This window comes from Lonchura striata, chromosome 1, assembly GCF_046129695.1.
Source record: "Lonchura striata isolate bLonStr1 chromosome 1, bLonStr1.mat, whole genome shotgun sequence".
NCBI lineage: Eukaryota > Metazoa > Chordata > Aves > Passeriformes > Estrildidae > Lonchura > Lonchura striata.
The window spans coordinates 111724806-111743118 of record NC_134603.1 but is presented as its reverse complement, the minus strand read 5'-3'; the positions used below and the strand labels follow the sequence as shown (position 1 = coordinate 111743118).

At 46.0% G+C, this 18313-nt stretch overlaps 1 protein-coding gene across 1 annotated transcript in view; it reads left to right on the top strand.

The window, feature by feature from the left end:
• Positions 1-18313, top strand: part of TGM4 (transglutaminase 4) — a 25920-nt gene extending 7607 nt beyond the window's left edge. Inside the window, exons 2-14 of the mRNA XM_031503904.2 lie at positions 8024-8203; positions 8348-8451; positions 8783-8912; positions 9547-9665; positions 11051-11158; positions 11702-11876; positions 12378-12516; positions 12774-12877; positions 14121-14372; positions 15021-15368; positions 16689-16858; positions 17292-17428; positions 17977-18313. Coding sequence (XP_031359764.2) covers positions 8024-8203; positions 8348-8451; positions 8783-8912; positions 9547-9665; positions 11051-11158; positions 11702-11876; positions 12378-12516; positions 12774-12877; positions 14121-14372; positions 15021-15368; positions 16689-16858; positions 17292-17428; positions 17977-18118 — 2108 coding nt within the window. The 3' untranslated portion in view covers positions 18119-18313. The remainder of the gene's footprint in view (positions 1-8023; positions 8204-8347; positions 8452-8782; positions 8913-9546; positions 9666-11050; positions 11159-11701; positions 11877-12377; positions 12517-12773; positions 12878-14120; positions 14373-15020; positions 15369-16688; positions 16859-17291; positions 17429-17976) is intronic.

Here is an 18313-nt window from a genome sequence, read left to right as displayed (position 1 = left end):
TGTCTCCTCTGCCACGAGGACAAGGGCCACAAGTGAAGCCAGCAAGTGTCAAAGCCAAAGGAGCTTCCTCTTCTTGCAGTGTGTCATTTGGATGAGGAACTCCTGCCTACAGGAAGCAGCAGAGGCTAGCTGGCTCATCGGGTTCAAAAAGTGGGCAAATATTTTTAAAACAGCTGCTGTCTGGAAAAGGTGACATGGTGGAGATCTTTTTTACTATTTATTGCACAAAATTCTAAAGTATTTAGAAACAGAAGTACCTCATGTTGAGTTGTTTTAGACTAATACATAATATCTCAGCACTGGGGCATGCGTATTTCAGTGACTCCAGTCCAACAGTTGTACTGGAACTGAGGGTCAAGAAGTCTTAGTACTGAAATTCCAGGTTCAGCCTCCACACGTTGGTATTCCATATATCTAGACTGATATTGCAATTTTGCCTTTTGCACCTTAGCCAGGAAAGGGATCTTAAAAAATATTTTAACATCATAGAATTTTGGCTTGCTCTTAAAGCAGCTCTCTCTTTTGTCAGTGGCCTAAAACCTCAGTTTTTAGGCCCACAGAACATCTCTTTCAGGGCAGGTAGAGTGTTTTGCCTGAGTAGCCGTAATTCTGTGTTTGGTATATGTGGAGGTATGGTCACTGTTTGATCTCTGTCTTTGCCTTCTTCAGGAGCAGAGCCCTTGGGTGGTGCCGGGTTGGGCACAGGGTGACACAGTTTTCAGTCCTTCTGCAGGTAAATGCTGAAAAGCCAGTCACCTAAATCCCTAACTTAGGTCCAAAAATCCTCTTTCAGTGTTCAGCTGGAAGGAAGGAGATGGGCTTCCATGACTCTTGTGGAAGAGTTGTGGGTCCCTGACAACTCAGGATATTCTGTGATTGATTTCATGATTCTGTGAAACAGTGGAATTTCCATAATAATTATATTGCCATCAATCACTTCTCTGGTATTTGCCTGTGAGAAACTCATTATGAGGTACCTGGGGCCAGATGACTTGGAATCAGTTAAGATCTGGGCTTGGCCATCTTGCATCAACCCCTGACGTACGAATGCCTACCACAAGTTGGCTCATGTTGGATTAGAAGTGAATCTGCCTGCTGGATACAGGGGATGCCCTGTGGGCACAGACCACTGTCATGGTCCATGGTCGAAGTATGTGAGTGAGAAGTGATCAAATCAATGCTCCTTTCAGAGTAACAGCAGCACTGGCACGCCAGGATCATTGTGTGGATGTGATGTGTCTCAGTACTAGGACATTCCTAAAGACTGAGGTACATGTTAATGAAATTGTGAGAGCAGGACCGACGTAGCACCTCAAATCCCGCTCAAATGAGATGGACCAGATCCTCAGCTGTTCTTCTGTGCTTTTTTGTCTTTGACACCCCCAAGATTTCTTACTACTTATGATTCCCTAGGCTGTGATTCAGGCAGGACTCAACACCTATCAGGTGGTACACGTGGGAACAGTCCTGCTGTGGTCAGTGGAGGACATCTCACCGTGGTGCCCCTCAGGACCCAGACAGGGGCTGTGTCCATGTCTACCATGCCAGATGCACTGCTCACCCTCTGACACCTCAGAGCAACCCTGTGGGAAGGCTGAGAGGATGAGTTCACCATTCCAGAGTGCCGAAAAGGAAACCTTTTGATCTGTTATTTATTTTGAGTGTTACTCTGACTAGACATAGAAAAAAACCCGACAAAACAAAATCAACTTGAAGCCTCAGGTGTTTATAAAAAATGTAGCTCAGTAAATTGCTGTTGTAAAGGGCAGCTTCTCTTGGGGTTGGACATGAATGAAAATGTTAGGCTAAGGATTTGTCTTTCCTACTTGGCATCAATACCTGTGGTCATGCTCTAGAAGTTTGACTCGTTTTGTCATTATTGATACACAAAATAAACAAAACCTGAGACAAAGGGCAAGCTTGCAAATAGGGGAGCAGCCACTGGGGAATTTTATTTTATTTGTTTGCATTTTATTACCTTCTTGTGCCAGCTAGTAAGGTGACCTTGCAACAGACAGATGTAGATAAGGCTGACCACCTCTGTTGTCTTATTTTGCAAGCTGGGAAGTAAGTTGCTGAAATTAATGGGAATAGGGAGATTGCCTGTGGGGGGAAAAAATCTCCTGCCACTGTTAATTAAAAGACTACAGTTTTATGAGACATATTGAAGTAAAATCAATCACATAAATCAAGTAAAATCAATCATGTAAAAAAGATTGAGGGTAAAAAAATGAAATTAAAATAGGCCGGTATTTTTCATTGCTTCACCAAAAAGAAAAAAGCCATGGAGCTGAACCATAGGCAGCCACTTTTATCAGCAGAGACAGGAGGTTTACCTGTAAAAAGATAGAGATCACCTGCTGACAACGTGAAAAAACTTGAGACCACATCTTTTAAAAACATTCCTATAGTTTAAACTGAAATTCCTCTTCTCAGACCTTGCCAAAAACTCTTGGAGAGTATTAAAGTTCGATGGCCTTTCCTGGCAGGGCAGGCGTGTACGAGCCAGGGGTGGGAGATTGTGTTGAGAGTGTGGTAGCATGTGCCAAGTTCAGTTTTGTTGAATTGAGATACTACCAGTGTGTAGAGAAAGATAATGGGAATTGGCTAGATCAGCAGCTGCACAGAGCAAAAGGAGAACTGAAACCATGCCCCAGTGGCCAAACCCCCTCCCACAAAAAAAGGTCAGCTACCTTCCAAGATGGAGTAGGTTCAAAGGCGGCAGGGCAGAACCCATATCCATGTAATTTTTACAATCTTTCCTTGAACTCTGAGGTTTAAAGTGAGGGTCAGGACAAGCTTATTGTTGAAATCAAAGTTTTGCAAAACTCCACAGGACTGGAAGTATGACTGCCCCTGGTGAATACATGCCCTGCTTCCCTTGCTCACCCTCCAGCACACATCTAAGACATTTTTTTTCAGAAGCAAAGTGTTACCAACATAAATCTGTTCCTGTTTGCAAAAAATCTGTAATTTTGCTGTAGGATTATTGTGTCAACACAATTTAAGATGCCTCCAACCAAGTGTAGAATTATGTATAAAACAGGTTGAGACTGGATTAAGAAGCTACTGTCAGTGACTTCAGCTGATGTGGATTACTCTTGCTGCAGTTAAGTAGAAACTGGTAAGATACATCATAAATGTTCAGATTACATGCATTACTGGTTATGTTGTTGTACTGACATTCCATGTATACTTTACTTCATCCCATACTGCTTCGAAACAAAAATGTCTTTCACCCTCTAGGAGGAAGGACATGCAGAATAAAAGAAATACGGAAAGGTAAATCAGGGCTGCAGTGTTTTTGTCAATAGTGAAATCCGTTGTTGCCAGCACATTGTCTGATGCTCAATGGTGAGTGATGCTCTGTCTGCTAAGAACATTGGTGGTTCAGATGTTCATGCAGATGTCCTGTGGGATTATGGATTTGTGCTGAACCCTCAGTGCCCTGTGGTGCCCTCGTCATGCTCTCAAGCAGTGACATGCTCGGAGGGTGGGATCAGCTAACTCAGCTCCACGTTTGCACCAAAGGAAACAGTCCTCCTAAAGAAATACCTGCTTACCTAAGCCAATGGAGAAAAGTCGGTGCCTTTGAAGGTTTCCACAGGGAGATCCTCTTTAGGAAGAACCTACATTTAGATGTGACAGCCTTGCAAACAGAATTGTACGTTGCTGAACCCTGGGCTGCTGCCATTGAGGGAGGCATCAGGAGGCTGAGGCTGCTCCCACAGCTGAGCCACCTCTACCTTTCTAGGTGCCTGGGGATACTTATCTCTTTCTGGATACTGCGCCCGTGTCACTGGTGGCCTGTATACCATCAGCTCTCCTCTCTATGGTGTAGACTTGTCTCTCCATCGTTGGTCACCCTGAGGACCAGGGTGGCAGTGGGGCATATGGGGTTCGACCTGGCAGAGACCTTTGGCAGAGCTGCTAGCAAAGAGCAGCCAGCAAACAGCTCCTGATCCACCACATTTGTTTCTTCTCCTGGACATAGCCTGATTCTCCTCTTTCCTACTCAGTGCTCCCACTTGACATCCACCTAATCCTGTAAGAAAGGCACCAGTGCTAGGATCCTTCAGCTTTTCAACCCACATACATTAATGTTGGATTTTAGCCCATGGCTCCAAGTATTTCTGTCCCAAGTGTGATTACAGAAACCTCATTAACTTACAAGAATGTTAGTCTGGTTCTAATGGGGAACTCTGTTCTCCTAAAGATTAAATATTTGTGCGCTTCCTTGTAAAGTTAGCCCTGGAGTTGCAGTTCTGGTGACCTGGATATTAGGACATAGGTGAATTCTTGTTACTCACCTATCCTGTGATTTTACTGTTTGTCACTGAAGGGTCTGTCCACTTGTCATCTGATTATGCAAATTCACCTTCCATATGAGTCGGGATTTAAGTTTCGCTGTTTTTCAGGGTCTGACTATGTGCAGAGGGAGTTGTAGTCTTTTCTTTTTTTTTTTTCTACTTCCTTTCTCTAAACACCACCCCTTGGCAGTGGACCTGCTGACACCTCAGAACAAGGCACAGATAAAAAGGGCAGCTTGTCTTCCTTCTCCACATTCAGAAGCAAGTGGCAGAGACTGCTCAGGAGTTTGGAAGCTGCTGGCATTGCAAGCGTCTTGGGTAGAAACTCTGACAAGAACCATGTTCAGCAATACTGGTGAGTTTTTAATGCTTGGCATATGTTAGGTGTGAAGTTTGGCAAGTCTCCTGCAGGGAGCATGGTAGCTCCAGAGGTTCTCAGCCCTCTGACTGCTATGGGTGACACCTTGAGGAAAGAAGTTTTGGTGTCAGCACAGCTCACAGGGGATCAGTTTGCTCTGGCTGTGCAAATTCTGCTTTTGACAGATTGGAAAAGACACAGACCATTTCTCATCACTATTCTTCAACCTGTAGATATCTGGTTCTGCCAGTGATAATGGGAAAGAAATGCAGCTCTTTTAAACTTGTTCCACATCATTGTTAAAATAATTTATTTCTTTCAGGCTACTTTATCATGTAGATTATTGCTCTTTAGTGATGCCTGATAGCATCTTATGGAAGTTTCAAAATAACTGAAAGGAGGATTTTTCTGGGCTTGAGATGTGTCCCATGGCTGTCCTGCCTGCCCTGTTGTCAGAAGATCCTGCACCTACCTAGAAAGGTGCCTAGGTCACTCCTGCAGCAGCTGCTGAACCAGCACCACTGACCAGCTCAGCCCCAGAATGCCCAAAACACCTCGGGTGTGGGATGTAGCTGAGTAGATGCACGTGTGGGCTGGGTGGTGCCTGCAACAGAGTTGGGAGCAGGTCTCCATGGCTTTCAGGAGGGGAGGGGTATTTTAACACTGAGTCCCTCAGTTTCAAACCTCTGTACTCTTGAGTGTGGATGAGCTGAAATCTTCTGGGAAGTCTTGGGCTGCAGCATCTTTGGGATGTGATCTCACATCTCTGGGATGTGCATGAGTGTTTGGCTGGAGGCTGGGCAAAAATCAGGAGTAAGTGCAGGTATCCAAATTATGTTCTCTCTTGAAAAACTACAGTTTTCATCCCAGTTCCCTTCTGTCCTTCTGAGCAGCCCTTGTTCTACTGAAGCCAGACATACTATAAATACCTGCTCCATATTGATAGGTTTTTTAAACTCTATCACCTCCTTATCATAAGGGAAAAAAGGCCCCACATACTTACCAGTGACAAGGTTTCATATGCCCATCTTAGATCACTGTTCTCTTGAAGCTCTGAACATCTCCCCAGGCAGGCAGCAATGCAATGAGCCTTGTGGGTTAGCTTAGAAAGGAGCTCTATAAAGGATAAATCATGGAACTAGGCGACAAAATACTGCCTTGAATTTTTTTACTATTAAAAAAGGAAAAGAAATCTGAGAGGATTTGAGGTTTGGGTTTACTTCTGGGCTGGCCCAGAAATAAGCACAAACAGGACTGCATCTTGCAGCCTGAGCCTCTGTCCTGCGTGTTCTAGGTATACTTAGCTCTTCTATAAATAATGAATTTCCTTGTTGGCAAACCAAGGTGCCTGCAGGCAGGCAGATACAGGGTGTGTGGGGGCCCAGCTCCATGCCCAGGGCAGGAAGAGAAAAGCATCAGGTGAGGGTTGCCCAGGGAAGACAAGCTGCGGCCAAGCCCCCTCAGATGTGGTGATGGGTGTGCCACTCTGAGGCATTCCTTGGCAGAGAACACAGTGCCAGTCAGGCCACAGGGTATCACAGGTGTGTTTGCACAGGAATAAATGCAGCACAATTGATGGGCAGCGCTGAGTGGAGACAGGTCTTTGGCACACTGCTCAGCATGGTGAGGCCATATTCTAGGGCAGCTGTTGTCGGTGAATCTTCCCTGTGCATCCTCAACATCACTGGTGGTGTCCAGAAATGAGATGGATATGCAGTCCCTAAGTTAGGAAATGCTGGATGGAGGGATTTCCTTGGGCCGTTTCCCACATGTATCCTATGTGTTCAGCTCTCATATCCCTTTGTATCCCTCTCCCAGGAGCAAGGTTTTCTGGTATCTTCTCAGCCCAGCACCAGGGTTTTCTATAAAGAACAAGGTTGAGCAGCTTTAGCGTTTGAAGATTTCTTAATGCTCAGGACGTACTTCCTCTTTGTCCTCAAGAGGGTAAAGCAGCTAGCTCCAGCTGAATTTTTTTGACATAAATGCATACACACCCCATTGCGTAAAATATCAGCCCAAGATTGGCAACTGACATGCAGCAAGCAAAAAAAAAAGCACTCAAATATTAAGTTGGTTAACAAAAGATGCTGTTTTATTTTAAGTGTATTTGTTGTGCCAATTATATCTGATATGTAATTTAGATAAATATGGTTTATATATTTACTAAGAAGAAATACACAGATATATGGTAGGGATCCATGGGTGGTTGGTTCTGTTTACTCAGGGCTGCAGTCACTCAGCACAGGTTGCAGTGGTAAGCATGCTGCTGATTTCAACCTGCCCTGGGACTAGCCCTGCATGTGGCATCTCCCACGCCACACCAGCTACCAGCAGATTCCAGCCTCTTCTGTGTTAGGGATGGCTATTGTTGATACTCAAATTAACATGGTTGCCAGGTACCATGCAAATCTGTCAAGACATTTGGTGAATTAATCTCTTCAACCATTATGCTTTTGACTTGCTAATATCAAAGTTACCGTAACCCGTTTTTGCCTCTCCCATGTCTTCATCTGAATCACTCATGAGAAGAGTGCTTATGAGGCATTGTTATTCCCTGCTGTTCACACAGAATTCATCCTTTGAGGATATTTAATGGGCAGGTACAAGACATAAACGCTACCGAAGAAATACAGCTCAGCCACATTCCAGCATGCTCTGGCTTTTGCTGTCACAACTGGGCAGCCTGCCAAAGCCTGATGCAGTGACCCCCAAATCTCCATCATCATTCAAAGCTGAGGGCTTTCTTTTTGCTCAAGTGTATCACTGGGTTGTGCCTCTTGGAGCTCCACTCCTATGCCACAGCCCTGAACCACAAGCCACTGGGCACAGAGATGCTGAGGCTTTTCCTGGTCAGTCCCATTCAGAGTTGCAGGAGAGGAGGCAGTCATTTTAAATGCTGTGTCTTAAAAATCAGTTGCAGTGTTGGGAATGAATAGGAGCAAGGTACTTACATGGGATTCTTGCTGGGGAGTAAATCTCTGCTGAAGCCAAATGGAAAAAGCAGCCCTCTTGAAGGGGGGCAGTGCCCTGTGGCGAGTATTCTACAGCAATCCATCCAGAGTAGGGATAAGCTCCTGCCTTGCCCTCTGACTATCCAGCCCTGAGCTGCTGTGGCATGATTCTGCCTCCTCCTCCCTCCGTGTCTGCCCAGGGGGTCTGAGGTTCGCCGCTGGGTATCTTCTTTAGATTTTAAAAAATTTTAATTATTTTAATTTATATTGTCTTTTGCTAGATCTCTTGTTACTCTAGATTTTGATGACTCACAGGGCTGCATTAAGAAGAAGAAAACTGTCTTTACTGAGAAAATTCCCATCTCTTCTTCTTCCTTTCTCCTTTTCTCCTAATGCTTTTCCAGAGACCAGTCTGAGGGTCACTGAGATTGACTTTCTGAAGAGACAGAACACGCAGCAGCACCACACGGATGGGTACAACATCAAGAACCTGGTGGTGCGGCGAGGGAAGCCCTTCCAGGTGCAGGTCAGCCTCAGCAGGGAGCTGAGGGCTGCCGACAAGCTGTCCCTGCGCTTCAGCATCGGTAAGCAGGAGTCCCTCTGTGGCCACCAGGCAAAGCCAGAGAGCCCCGAGATCATCCAGCTGCCTCTTCCTGGCACTGCACAGGCACTGCAGACCTGTGCAACTCTCACACATGTTGTCTTGCATTTGCTTCATTTGCTTCTAGGTGAAAATCCAATGAAAAACAGGGGGAGCCTGCTGTCACTGAAACCAGAGCGGGAGGATTTAAATGGGTGGAAAGTCTCTGTTGTCAAGAAGAATGGCAATGAGGTAAAGCCTGTGGGCAAGGGGCCCAATGCCCAGTACCAAACCCATCAGAAGCTACAAAGCAAAGCATCCTCGTACCTCCTTCCTGCTTTCCCTTAGTTCTATGATTTTAGATGGGCAGCAACCTTGTCCTGCTCGGTTCATTGCTCCCCCCATGCACAGGCAGGCTTCACCCTATGCCACTGCCTTCCCCTCTTTTCCTGCAGGGATCTCCACGGCCCCTAGCTTTGCCACTCGTGCCAATTCTGTGGCACTGTGTTTATGCCATGCTTGTGGCCATGGTGGGGTGTCCTTCAAGCCTTTCCTGGGATGTCTCTCCTTGTTGTCTCCTCAGTGCCTGCTGTCTGTCACCAGCTCACCCAATGCTCCTGTGGGAAAATACAACCTGCATGTGAAGACTGGCACTAACATTTACACGCCTGAAAATGGTGTCATCTACCTTTTGTTCAATCCTTGGTGTGAAGGTGAGTGCAACTGGGAGCGATAATTACTCCTACCAGGGATTGTCCCAGATGGAATTTTGCCTCATGTTTTCCCTATTCTCTTTCTTAAATACATTGCTTTTTCCCCATAAAACACTGAAAGCATCATCCTCATGGAGACAGTGGGAAGCTGGGCAATAGCAATGAGCCAGCTCCTCATTGGATATTCTCCAGTGTCGGGACATAGAGGGACATCTATCTGTCACATCTGTTTGCACCTCTGTGTCATCCCTCTCTGTTTCCCTGAGCCAAAGATTAACTGAGAGAACTGGGTTGGCTTAAAATCCAGAAAAAAATAATCAGAATAAAAAATGGTGTGGTTGGTGGGCATCAGTTCCCCAGTTCTCTCTGCTGTATACCTAGTAGTCTACAGTGTTCAGAAATAAAATCTTTGCAATAAGAGTGGTCACATAGCAAGGGACCTACAGAAGGAAATGCAAGATTAGTGTTATAGGAAATTCTTTCATTATAGGAGCAAAAAATGGGAATGCTTCATGGTCATCTCTTGGTGTGAATGTTGCAGATCCTTGGTTACCCCACTTTAGCTTTCCATGGAAAATTTCATATAGGGTGTGCAAACCATCTGACATCCGAGGGTTGGGATTTTTTTCTGCAGATGATACTGTCTACATGGCCAATGAGGCAGAGAAGGAGGAATATGTACTCAACGACACCGGCTACATCTATGTTGGGTCTGCGTACAACATCTATGACAGGCCCTGGAATTTCGGGCAGGTAAAGCACAGCTGCCTTGTCAGCCCTGTTACCCTTCTTCATCCCTTCAGCATGAAGCCCATGAGTAGCTCAGAGTGCTGGAATGACCCTGCCAGCTCCACTGGTAGGGCTCATCTGCTCAGAGTAATCTATGTGCCTACGTATGTTCCCCACCCACAGCTGGAGAACAGGGTTTAGTGACACATTCATAGTCAGATAATGTGACCCCCTGGTAAAGGACATGGAAACTGGGGACAGGGTATTTCTGACTGAAAAAATTCCCATAAGGGAAATCCTGCTCTCGTGCAACTGTAGGTGCTGTTAGTCAGCTAATGAGACATGGAGAGGGCTGATGGGGGAAAAATCTGATTTACATATTGCATCATATTAGGGAATAAAAAGGGTAAAATTACTGGCAGAGGTTATCACCTCTCAAGTGGTGCCTTCTCTGACAGCTGTGTGCAAGACACAATCAGACACTCCCTCAGGAAGGGTTCTCCTGCACGCTGCCTCTGAGATAACTCCAGAGGAGCAGAATGTCAAGGGCTAGAGATAAGAGGTGGATGCCAGAGAAGATTTATTTGTATCCTGTAGAAAGCACACAGGCATTCAAGCAGAGTATCCTGTACCCTATCCAGACAGAAATCCCCACCAAAAAATGTTCAGATCTGGAATGTTTTTCTTTTTCTGTTTTTTTTTTTTTGTTTTTGTTTTTGTTTGTTTGTTTGTTTTTTGTTGTTGTTGTTTTTTTGTTTGGTTGGTTGGTTGGTTTGTTTTGTTTTGTTTGATAGGTCGACCATTTTTGCAGGATATCTGCAGAATATGTATTTGCAGGATACACATAGCCCAACAAAGGTGCTCACACTGATGCCTTTACACAAAAGGAGCCAAAGGGCATCAGCTGTAGGGCTGTTCCTATCCTAATATTTATCCTGCTGTTAAGCATTGAGAATTTATATTGATATTCATTAGATCATATGTTTGACATCTTTCTGAACTGGACCTCAGGGAGCTTTATCAGTAATTGCTAATTAGGAATCCTTATTGCAATAATTAGCATTTACGTACCTTTTTTTTTTGCCAAGGTTCATTTTGTACCTATGTCAGTAGACTAAATATTGGTAGAGATCTTAAATTTTCATTACTCTTGTGAGTAATTTGCAGAGTTGCAGGGAGATGACGTTGGTGACTTTTGTGCACAGAAGTAAAGATTGCTGGGTCAGGTTCCAGCTGTGTTTGCAAGACATTCGAGACAGGCTTTTTGTTTTCCAAGGCTGGGTTTCATTTTAGCCCTTGTTTGGAGAGAACAGCTTTGGGAAGGCCCACAGCCTTGGAAATTCAATATCACAAGCATCTTCTGTTTTAGAGCGGCATATAAAAATATCTCTGTTTTCTCCCCAAAACAGTTTGAGGAATACGTCTTGGATGCCTGCATGTATCTGCTGGACAAAAGCAAGCTCAGTCTGACTGAGAGAAGGGATCCTGCACATGTGTCCAGAGCCATGTCTGCTTTGGTAAGCCTCTCTCAGTGAAGTGCTTTGCCCCTTCATGTCTTCCCTCATCCTTACTTGCTCTTCTTTCCCTGGGACCATGAACACCATTTTAGGAGGTATGTCAAAGGGATTCCTTTGGGAACTGCAAGCAAAGAGACAGAGGCATTCTTGGTTGGAGGGAAGATGCAAACAAAAATATAGCATGTTCCCATCTCCAAAACTTGCAGCTGCCCCAATGGTTGTCCTTTCTCATCAGCTGTGTTGGTAGGGCCAACACGAAGGGTTGTGTTTTGGGCAGGTAGCCACTCTCTGTGGTGGGACCCTTTTGGAGCACTCTGATTTAAGACACAAGATGCAGAGTTAATTTTTACTGCCCTCAGCAGAGGTGCCACCTTCCTCTAGAAATCCAGGTGGAGTCTTTCTAACTAGAGGAGCCCCCAGCCAGGACCAGCAGCTTTGATGGCTGGGAAGCCACAGGGCAGGCAGAGACCCTGGGGTTTAAACCTCATTAAGCCTCATCCCTTTATTTTCCTCCTTTGTGTGTGTGTATGTGTGTGGCCACAGGTTAATGCCAACGATGACAGTGGAGTCCTGCTGGGGAACTGGTCAGGGAATTACATCAGTGGAAAATCCCCTATGGATTGGATTGGGAGTGTCACGATTTTGCAGCAGTACTACAAGACCAAGAAGCCGGTCCGTTATGGCCAGTGCTGGGTCTTCGCAGGAGTCCTCAATACAGGTGAATAGTGACTCGCCTCCCTTCTCTGACACTCCAATTACTGTGCTGCCAAGCCAAGTTACTGTACCTCTGAGCAACAGAGGTGGCAGGGTCTGTCTGTAAGCAGAGGCTGAGGGAGCCAGGACTGCTCAGCCAGAAGAGAAGACTCTGGGGGTCTGATCCTTGTGTGTAAATACCTGACAGGAAGGAGTGGGGCACAGACAGGCTCGTCTCATTGATGCCCAACAACAAGAGCAGAGGTGATAGGCACAGCCTGAAACATGGGGGGTTCTGTCTGAACCTGGGAAAACAGCTTTTTTCACTGTAAAGGTGGCCAAGCACTGGCACAGGGTGCCCAGGGAGGTTATGGAATCAACATCCTTGGAGATACTCAAAAGTCATCTGGACACAGTCCTGAGCACCTGCTCTAGAGGAGCCTGGGTGGGCAGAGGGGTCAGACGAGAGGGTGCCCGCCAGTCTGAGGGATTTTGTGACCCTGTGTTTTGTCTGTCTGTGCTGCAGTCATGCGCTGCCTGGGAGTGCCATGCCGCTGTGTGAGTACCTTCGACGCGGCCCACGATACGGAGGAGAACCTGACAGTTGACATTTACCTGAACGAGAAAGGAGAAAAGCTGAACTCCTTGTCCTTCGATTCTGTCTGGTACTGCCAAATGGGGCTAACGCTTCCCACACCCTATGCAGCCTTGCAGTGACCCATTTCCCAGCCCCAGCAATTCCTTTGAGAATTTCACTACTGCTTGGGGTTTGTTGACCAGGAGAGAGGGAAAGCCAGGGGTTTCACAGGGTTACCTGCAACTACCCATTAATTCTGCCCTTACTAAAGGATTAAGGGAGGAGATCCTGATTCTTCAGGCTGTAACAACTCACTCCTTTTCTTTCCAATTCAAATGCATGCAGGAACTTCCATGTGTGGAATGATGCCTGGATGAAGAGAACAGATGTGCCAAATGGGTTTAGTGGCTGGCAGGCAATTGATTCAACCCCTCAGGAACAAAGTCAAGGTAGGATTTGCTTAGAAAGGCTCTTATGCAACACCTGAGGGAGGCAGGGACATTTTGTGTGTCAACAAACCAGGTACTCCCCACACAAAACTTCATGCATGGGCGTAGTGACACTGTAAAACAGCAGGTCTCACTAATGCCACCTCAGCCCAGGATGGGAGGAACAGCATTTCCTGGCAGGCACAAAACCAACCATGTGGGAATGTGAATGTTGTTTCAGAGGTTAGAGGTCATCTAAGTCACTGGGGTCATGAGTCTGTTCGTTGGTAGATGGGAAGAATGACCACCAAAATTGGTGACTACACTCCCTGCACAGGTTCGAGGAATTTGAAGGTGGAAAAAAACCAAAAGGTTAATCCTCAGGGAAGTGTAGAAAGTGGTATATGGCCTAGAAATCAAACACAGGTGTCTGGACACAGCTGACTTCATAACCTGATACTGAAACTGGCTAAGGAAGAAACTTTCTAACACAATTTTGAAGCATTAGAAAGCAGGTATTCATTATTGCAGCACACATGGAGGGTATTTCCTCTGATTGGGTGTATCATGAAAATTTACAACAAGATATTTATTTCATCATGGTCATAGGTATTCATTAGAGTGTATTTTCTGGCTAATACATAAACATCACTTCTTCTTTTATAACTAATTTGCTTGCATCTGCCTCTTACTGGAAGGCCTTTTATGGTCCTGGGGAGTCATCTGAAAGGATCCCTGGTGGTCGTACTCACTAAGTACCCCCAGCGTTACAGATGGCCTTACCTTGAACTTCTCTTAGGGCAGGTGCTGTTCTTGCTTGGCACATAACTTTGCCACAAAAGCCACTGTATTCCTCATTATATGTTTATCCACTGGTTCCAGCTATGTTTAGCATCCTGTGTGCCTACTTTTACATTCTTTTATCTACTTCTTTAAAAGACATTGCCTGTGTGTGGACAAGGCATCGTTATGTTCCATTCCTTTTATCAAACCAAGCTGTGGCTTTCTAACCTTAAAATTATCTAAGTGAGGGAAAACTTGCAAAAGTTCCTACCAGACCCTGGTCATCTGTAAAAAACTCCCAAGCAGCTGTGGGATAAATTAGAGGTTTTGGAGTTCATTACTGAGTTGGAGAGCTGTTTACTGCAAAGTGTCAATTTGCCATGGCCACAGATTCCTGCTCGAGTGTTGTCTGAGTGTGGTGCAAAAACCGGAGTCACTGCGGGTGTTTGGAAAATCAGCTGGTATTGATTGCCCTTTCTAGGTCGTTTCCAGTGTGGCCCGTGCCCGGTGAAGGCTGTCCGGGAGGGAGATGTGTACTTGCCCTACGACACCAAGTTCGTGTACGCAGAAGTGAACGCTGACAGAGTCTACTGGGTGGTCAAGAAGGTGAACGGCAGGGACAAATACTTCAAGGTCGGCACGGAGACCCAAGCCATTGGCAAGAACATCAGCACAAAGGCCGTGGGGCAGAACAGGCGGGAAGACATCACCCGAGAGTACAAGTACCCCGAAGGTAACTGCCTCCATCCCCTAACGTAGTGCCAAAGAGGAGACCTCGGCCATGCAGGTCATCCCACAGCCCGTGTTGTTTCCAGGAGAAAACTGCAGGAGTAGCTGCAGTGGCAAACTCGGCCTAAGTCCTGGAGACCCTCGGGAGGCAGCACTGCTCCCGGGCATCTTCATGTCCGCAGTGACACCTATAGGCTGCTCTTGAGGGACACGAGCAAGCTTCCAGACAGTGAAAGAAATGAGCTGAGTGATGGACGTAGTCATCACACTGACCTTTGCTTTATTTCTTCATTTCTTCATTTTGTCTTTCCATTCCACAAACGATTTTGGGAAAAAAAAAATCCCATATTTCCTCCCCACAGTTCTCAAGATCCAGCTGTGTTGTCCTAGACTGTTAAACCCTTCTCAGTGAGGGGGGAAAAAATATCAGGCTGAAATATTTAAGAGTATCTATCCTCTAAATTGTTTCTTCCAGGAAATTCTTGCAGTCCAGAATGCTACAGTGATAGTATAAACCATAAAGTTGTCCTGAGCAGAGGATGGAGGTGCTGTGACATCCTCTCTGCTTATCAGCAAAAGCATAAATAAAGGGAAGATAGCTCTGGGTGAGGAGACTCAGATACAGCTGTCACCCATATTTCTCTTCATCCAGGCTCCAAAGAGGAAAGGATGTCTATGGAGAGAGCTTATAGCTTCATACGCCCTTTGGGATTGATGCCTCGTTCAGGTTTTGCTTCGACTGTGCAGACACTAAGCGGCAGCACCGAGCCTTTGGTCCTGAAGGAGACAGTCACCGAGACTGGGCTCCACCTCGAGATAACCAATACAGAACCCTTGCATCCTGGCAATCCCCTTGAATTGGCCATCACAGTGAAGATCTCTGCTCCTGGGAACTGGACCGTGAACCTTACTGGCTCCTGCCAGATGCAGTACTATACTGGAAAAGTTCAGGCCAATCTGGGAACTATCAAGGAGACCATCAATCTTGAAGGCCCATCTGGTAAGCACAAAAAGCTTGCTGTGTTCTGTAGACTAATTTACTGTGGCAGTCTGGTGTTTGTACTGGCTCCACTATAGACCAGTGTATGGCTCTGTAATTTGTGAACATCAGAAATTGCCTGCCTAGAACCTACCTCCCTCTTCACTGCATTTGGAAGTCTCAGTTACAGACTGGTATCCCTCTGTAGCAGGGATCAAAACATGAAGGCCCTACTGCAGCTTCAAGGAGGTGCTTAGGCATACATCAGTGTGGGCAGACAGAGGTGTGCTGAAGCATCTTCCTCCTGTCCTCACTGTCTGAACATCAAAGATGTCACCACAGGCTGTGTGTGCATCCGTGTGGATCAGATCCCTCACAGGATTTAGATGGCTGAAAATTTCAGCTTTTTTTTTTTCTTCTGTTTGCCAGTCTAATTTGGGTGGTAGGGATGCTGGTGAATGTTATTTTCTGAATTCTTTGCCCAAGCAAATTTCCACTTCATGACTGCCTGCCTGGCTGATCCCAGGAGCTATTTGCTGCTGTGCTCTGCACACCATTGAGTAACCTGGGTTGTATTTTTGATCCCAAGCAATGTAAATGAAATTTGCTAAACAGGAGATTAACGAATGATAAATAATTAACAACCCTTGCTGATTCCTAGCATGAATCACTCACAAAAAGAAAAAAAAATCTTTGCTGTTGATGAGCACTGTCTTTTCACTCATATACTGTTACTGTCAAAATGCAGCAGGGCAGGATACAAAGGTAGCCCCATGCATGCATACATACATACATACATACATACATACATACATACATACACTTAGGGAAAAGGACAAGAATTTTTTGTTTTATTCCCAGAAGCCAGGAAGCTTTGCAAGTAGAAAAATTGCTGACTTTGTGGCTTTTCTGAGCCACTGGAAGGTTGTCCAGGCAATTAAATATCAAATCTGAACTGAAAGGAAAGCCAGCAATTTTACAGCAGGCAGAGAAACCCTCATGCGTGCAGGCTTAGATGTGCTCAACTTCCTGCTCCTCTGTCTCTTCCTGAGTGCTGGGGCAGCCCAGGGATGAGGGCTGCTGAGGTGATGGATGCAAGCGTAAGCCAGTGTTTGTCTGAGCAAGGTGATGGTGGGGCTCAGCCAGCCTTCCCATGAGTTGCATGTGCCAGGTACCACCCACTCAGGCAGGGCTTCCCCCGACAGGGACTGAAGGGAAAGCAGGATGGACTCAGCAAATCTGGCTCATGCCACACCCTGGGACACCAGCCACCAGAGCTGACTTTGCCATCCAATTCCTGGGCATATTGTGAAGCATCAAGTTGTGTTTTCTTTCCTGCAGAGATGCAGATCCCCCTGAAAATAGCACCTGATGCATACATGAAGACACTGTCCTCCGTGGAAGATGAAGTGCTCATCCTTGTCACTGCCATTGCCGAGGTCAAGGAAACAAATGACAAACTCACCAAGGAGACCTCAATGAGATTCGAGTATCCCCCCATCACTGTCCAGGTGAGGCAGCTGCCAGCTGGGCTCTGGCAGGACAAGAGTTAAAGCTCTTCTCACTCCAGCACCACCGTGATGATAGCATTCCCAGGGGGATCTCCCAAACAGACACCTCTTAGGATGCTCAGTATTGGCATCTTATTTGGCTATTCAACATTCATTGGAAGGTTGAAAGCAGCCATGAAATGAAAGTTTTATTACTGCACCATCTAAAAGGGGAAGGCAGGGGATGCTGGAAGGAAGGGGATGGGAGAGGGCAGTTTGTACAGGGCCCATCTCCAAGCCCACGGCTCTTCCTCCTGTGTTGAGAAACCAGATGGGAAAACACAGTGCTTCAGTGTCCATGCTGGTGGTGAGCAAACCTTCAGCAGCTCTGGCATCTTTATTACCCCCCTAATCCCAGTCTTTGGGTATGTTTCTTTCTTTCCTCCTCCACCAGATGCCAGAAACAGCCAAACTGTACAATGACTTCAAGTGTGCATTCATCTTCAAGAACAAGCTGAATGTGACCTTGGAAAACTGCAAGCTGCTGGTGGAGGGCTTGGGCATATTTAAGATGACAACATTTGACCTGGGGTAAGGAGATGAGCCAATGAAATGACCATAGCAGGACTCTGCTCTGGTTTTTTTGGTCTTTTTTTAATACCCTTGATGAAGTAGTATGGGGAGCTGCAGTAAGAGGGACCTTTGACAGCTGTTGTAAATGTAGGCAAAACCAATGGGAAGAAATGACAATGTCTGACTCTATGAAAAATCCTGAGAGAGGGAGAAATGTTCTGCCACATTTGTCCAGAAAGACCCACACAGCAGTTGCCAGGCTCAAGGAAAGACAGGCATGGCAGGGACTCCCCCCATGCTCCTGCTGTGCTGCCCAACAAGTGTGAGGACAGCTGCTTCCTTAAAAGCTGGTGTTTCAGCAGTACGGGGAACTCCAGGGAAGGTCCCTAGGATCACTGGGAGCACCAGGCAGTACCATCATGCCAGGCTGCATTTGCTCCAAATTGGTCATGGGGGAAGGGGAATACCCACCCTAAACGCATGCAGTGATTATTCCTCTAAGAGAAATTATTCAAAATAACCCTAATTCATGCCTGAGACTATTTTGGTTTTTCCTTTGTCCTTAGGGATATAATGCCTGGCAGGATCGTGAAGTCTGAAATAATATGCACTCCGACAAGACTGGGAGACAAGAAAATTGTAGCCAAGCTGATCTCAAACCAGATCAAAGGGATCTCTACAGAGAAGGGCATCTTCATCACCGAGTAGGATCGGTGCCTTGTCAGCATGCAAATGTTGGCCTTGCTAAATGTATCGCATCACAGGGCACTTCTTGCCTTCTTGATTGCTGCACAGTACTTTTAAAGTAAAGAGGAAAAATGCCATAAAGCTAAGGGAATTAAACTGGTTTAAGGGCACAGTTGCATTGATTGCGGTTAATTGTGATTCAATAAAGATTGTGAA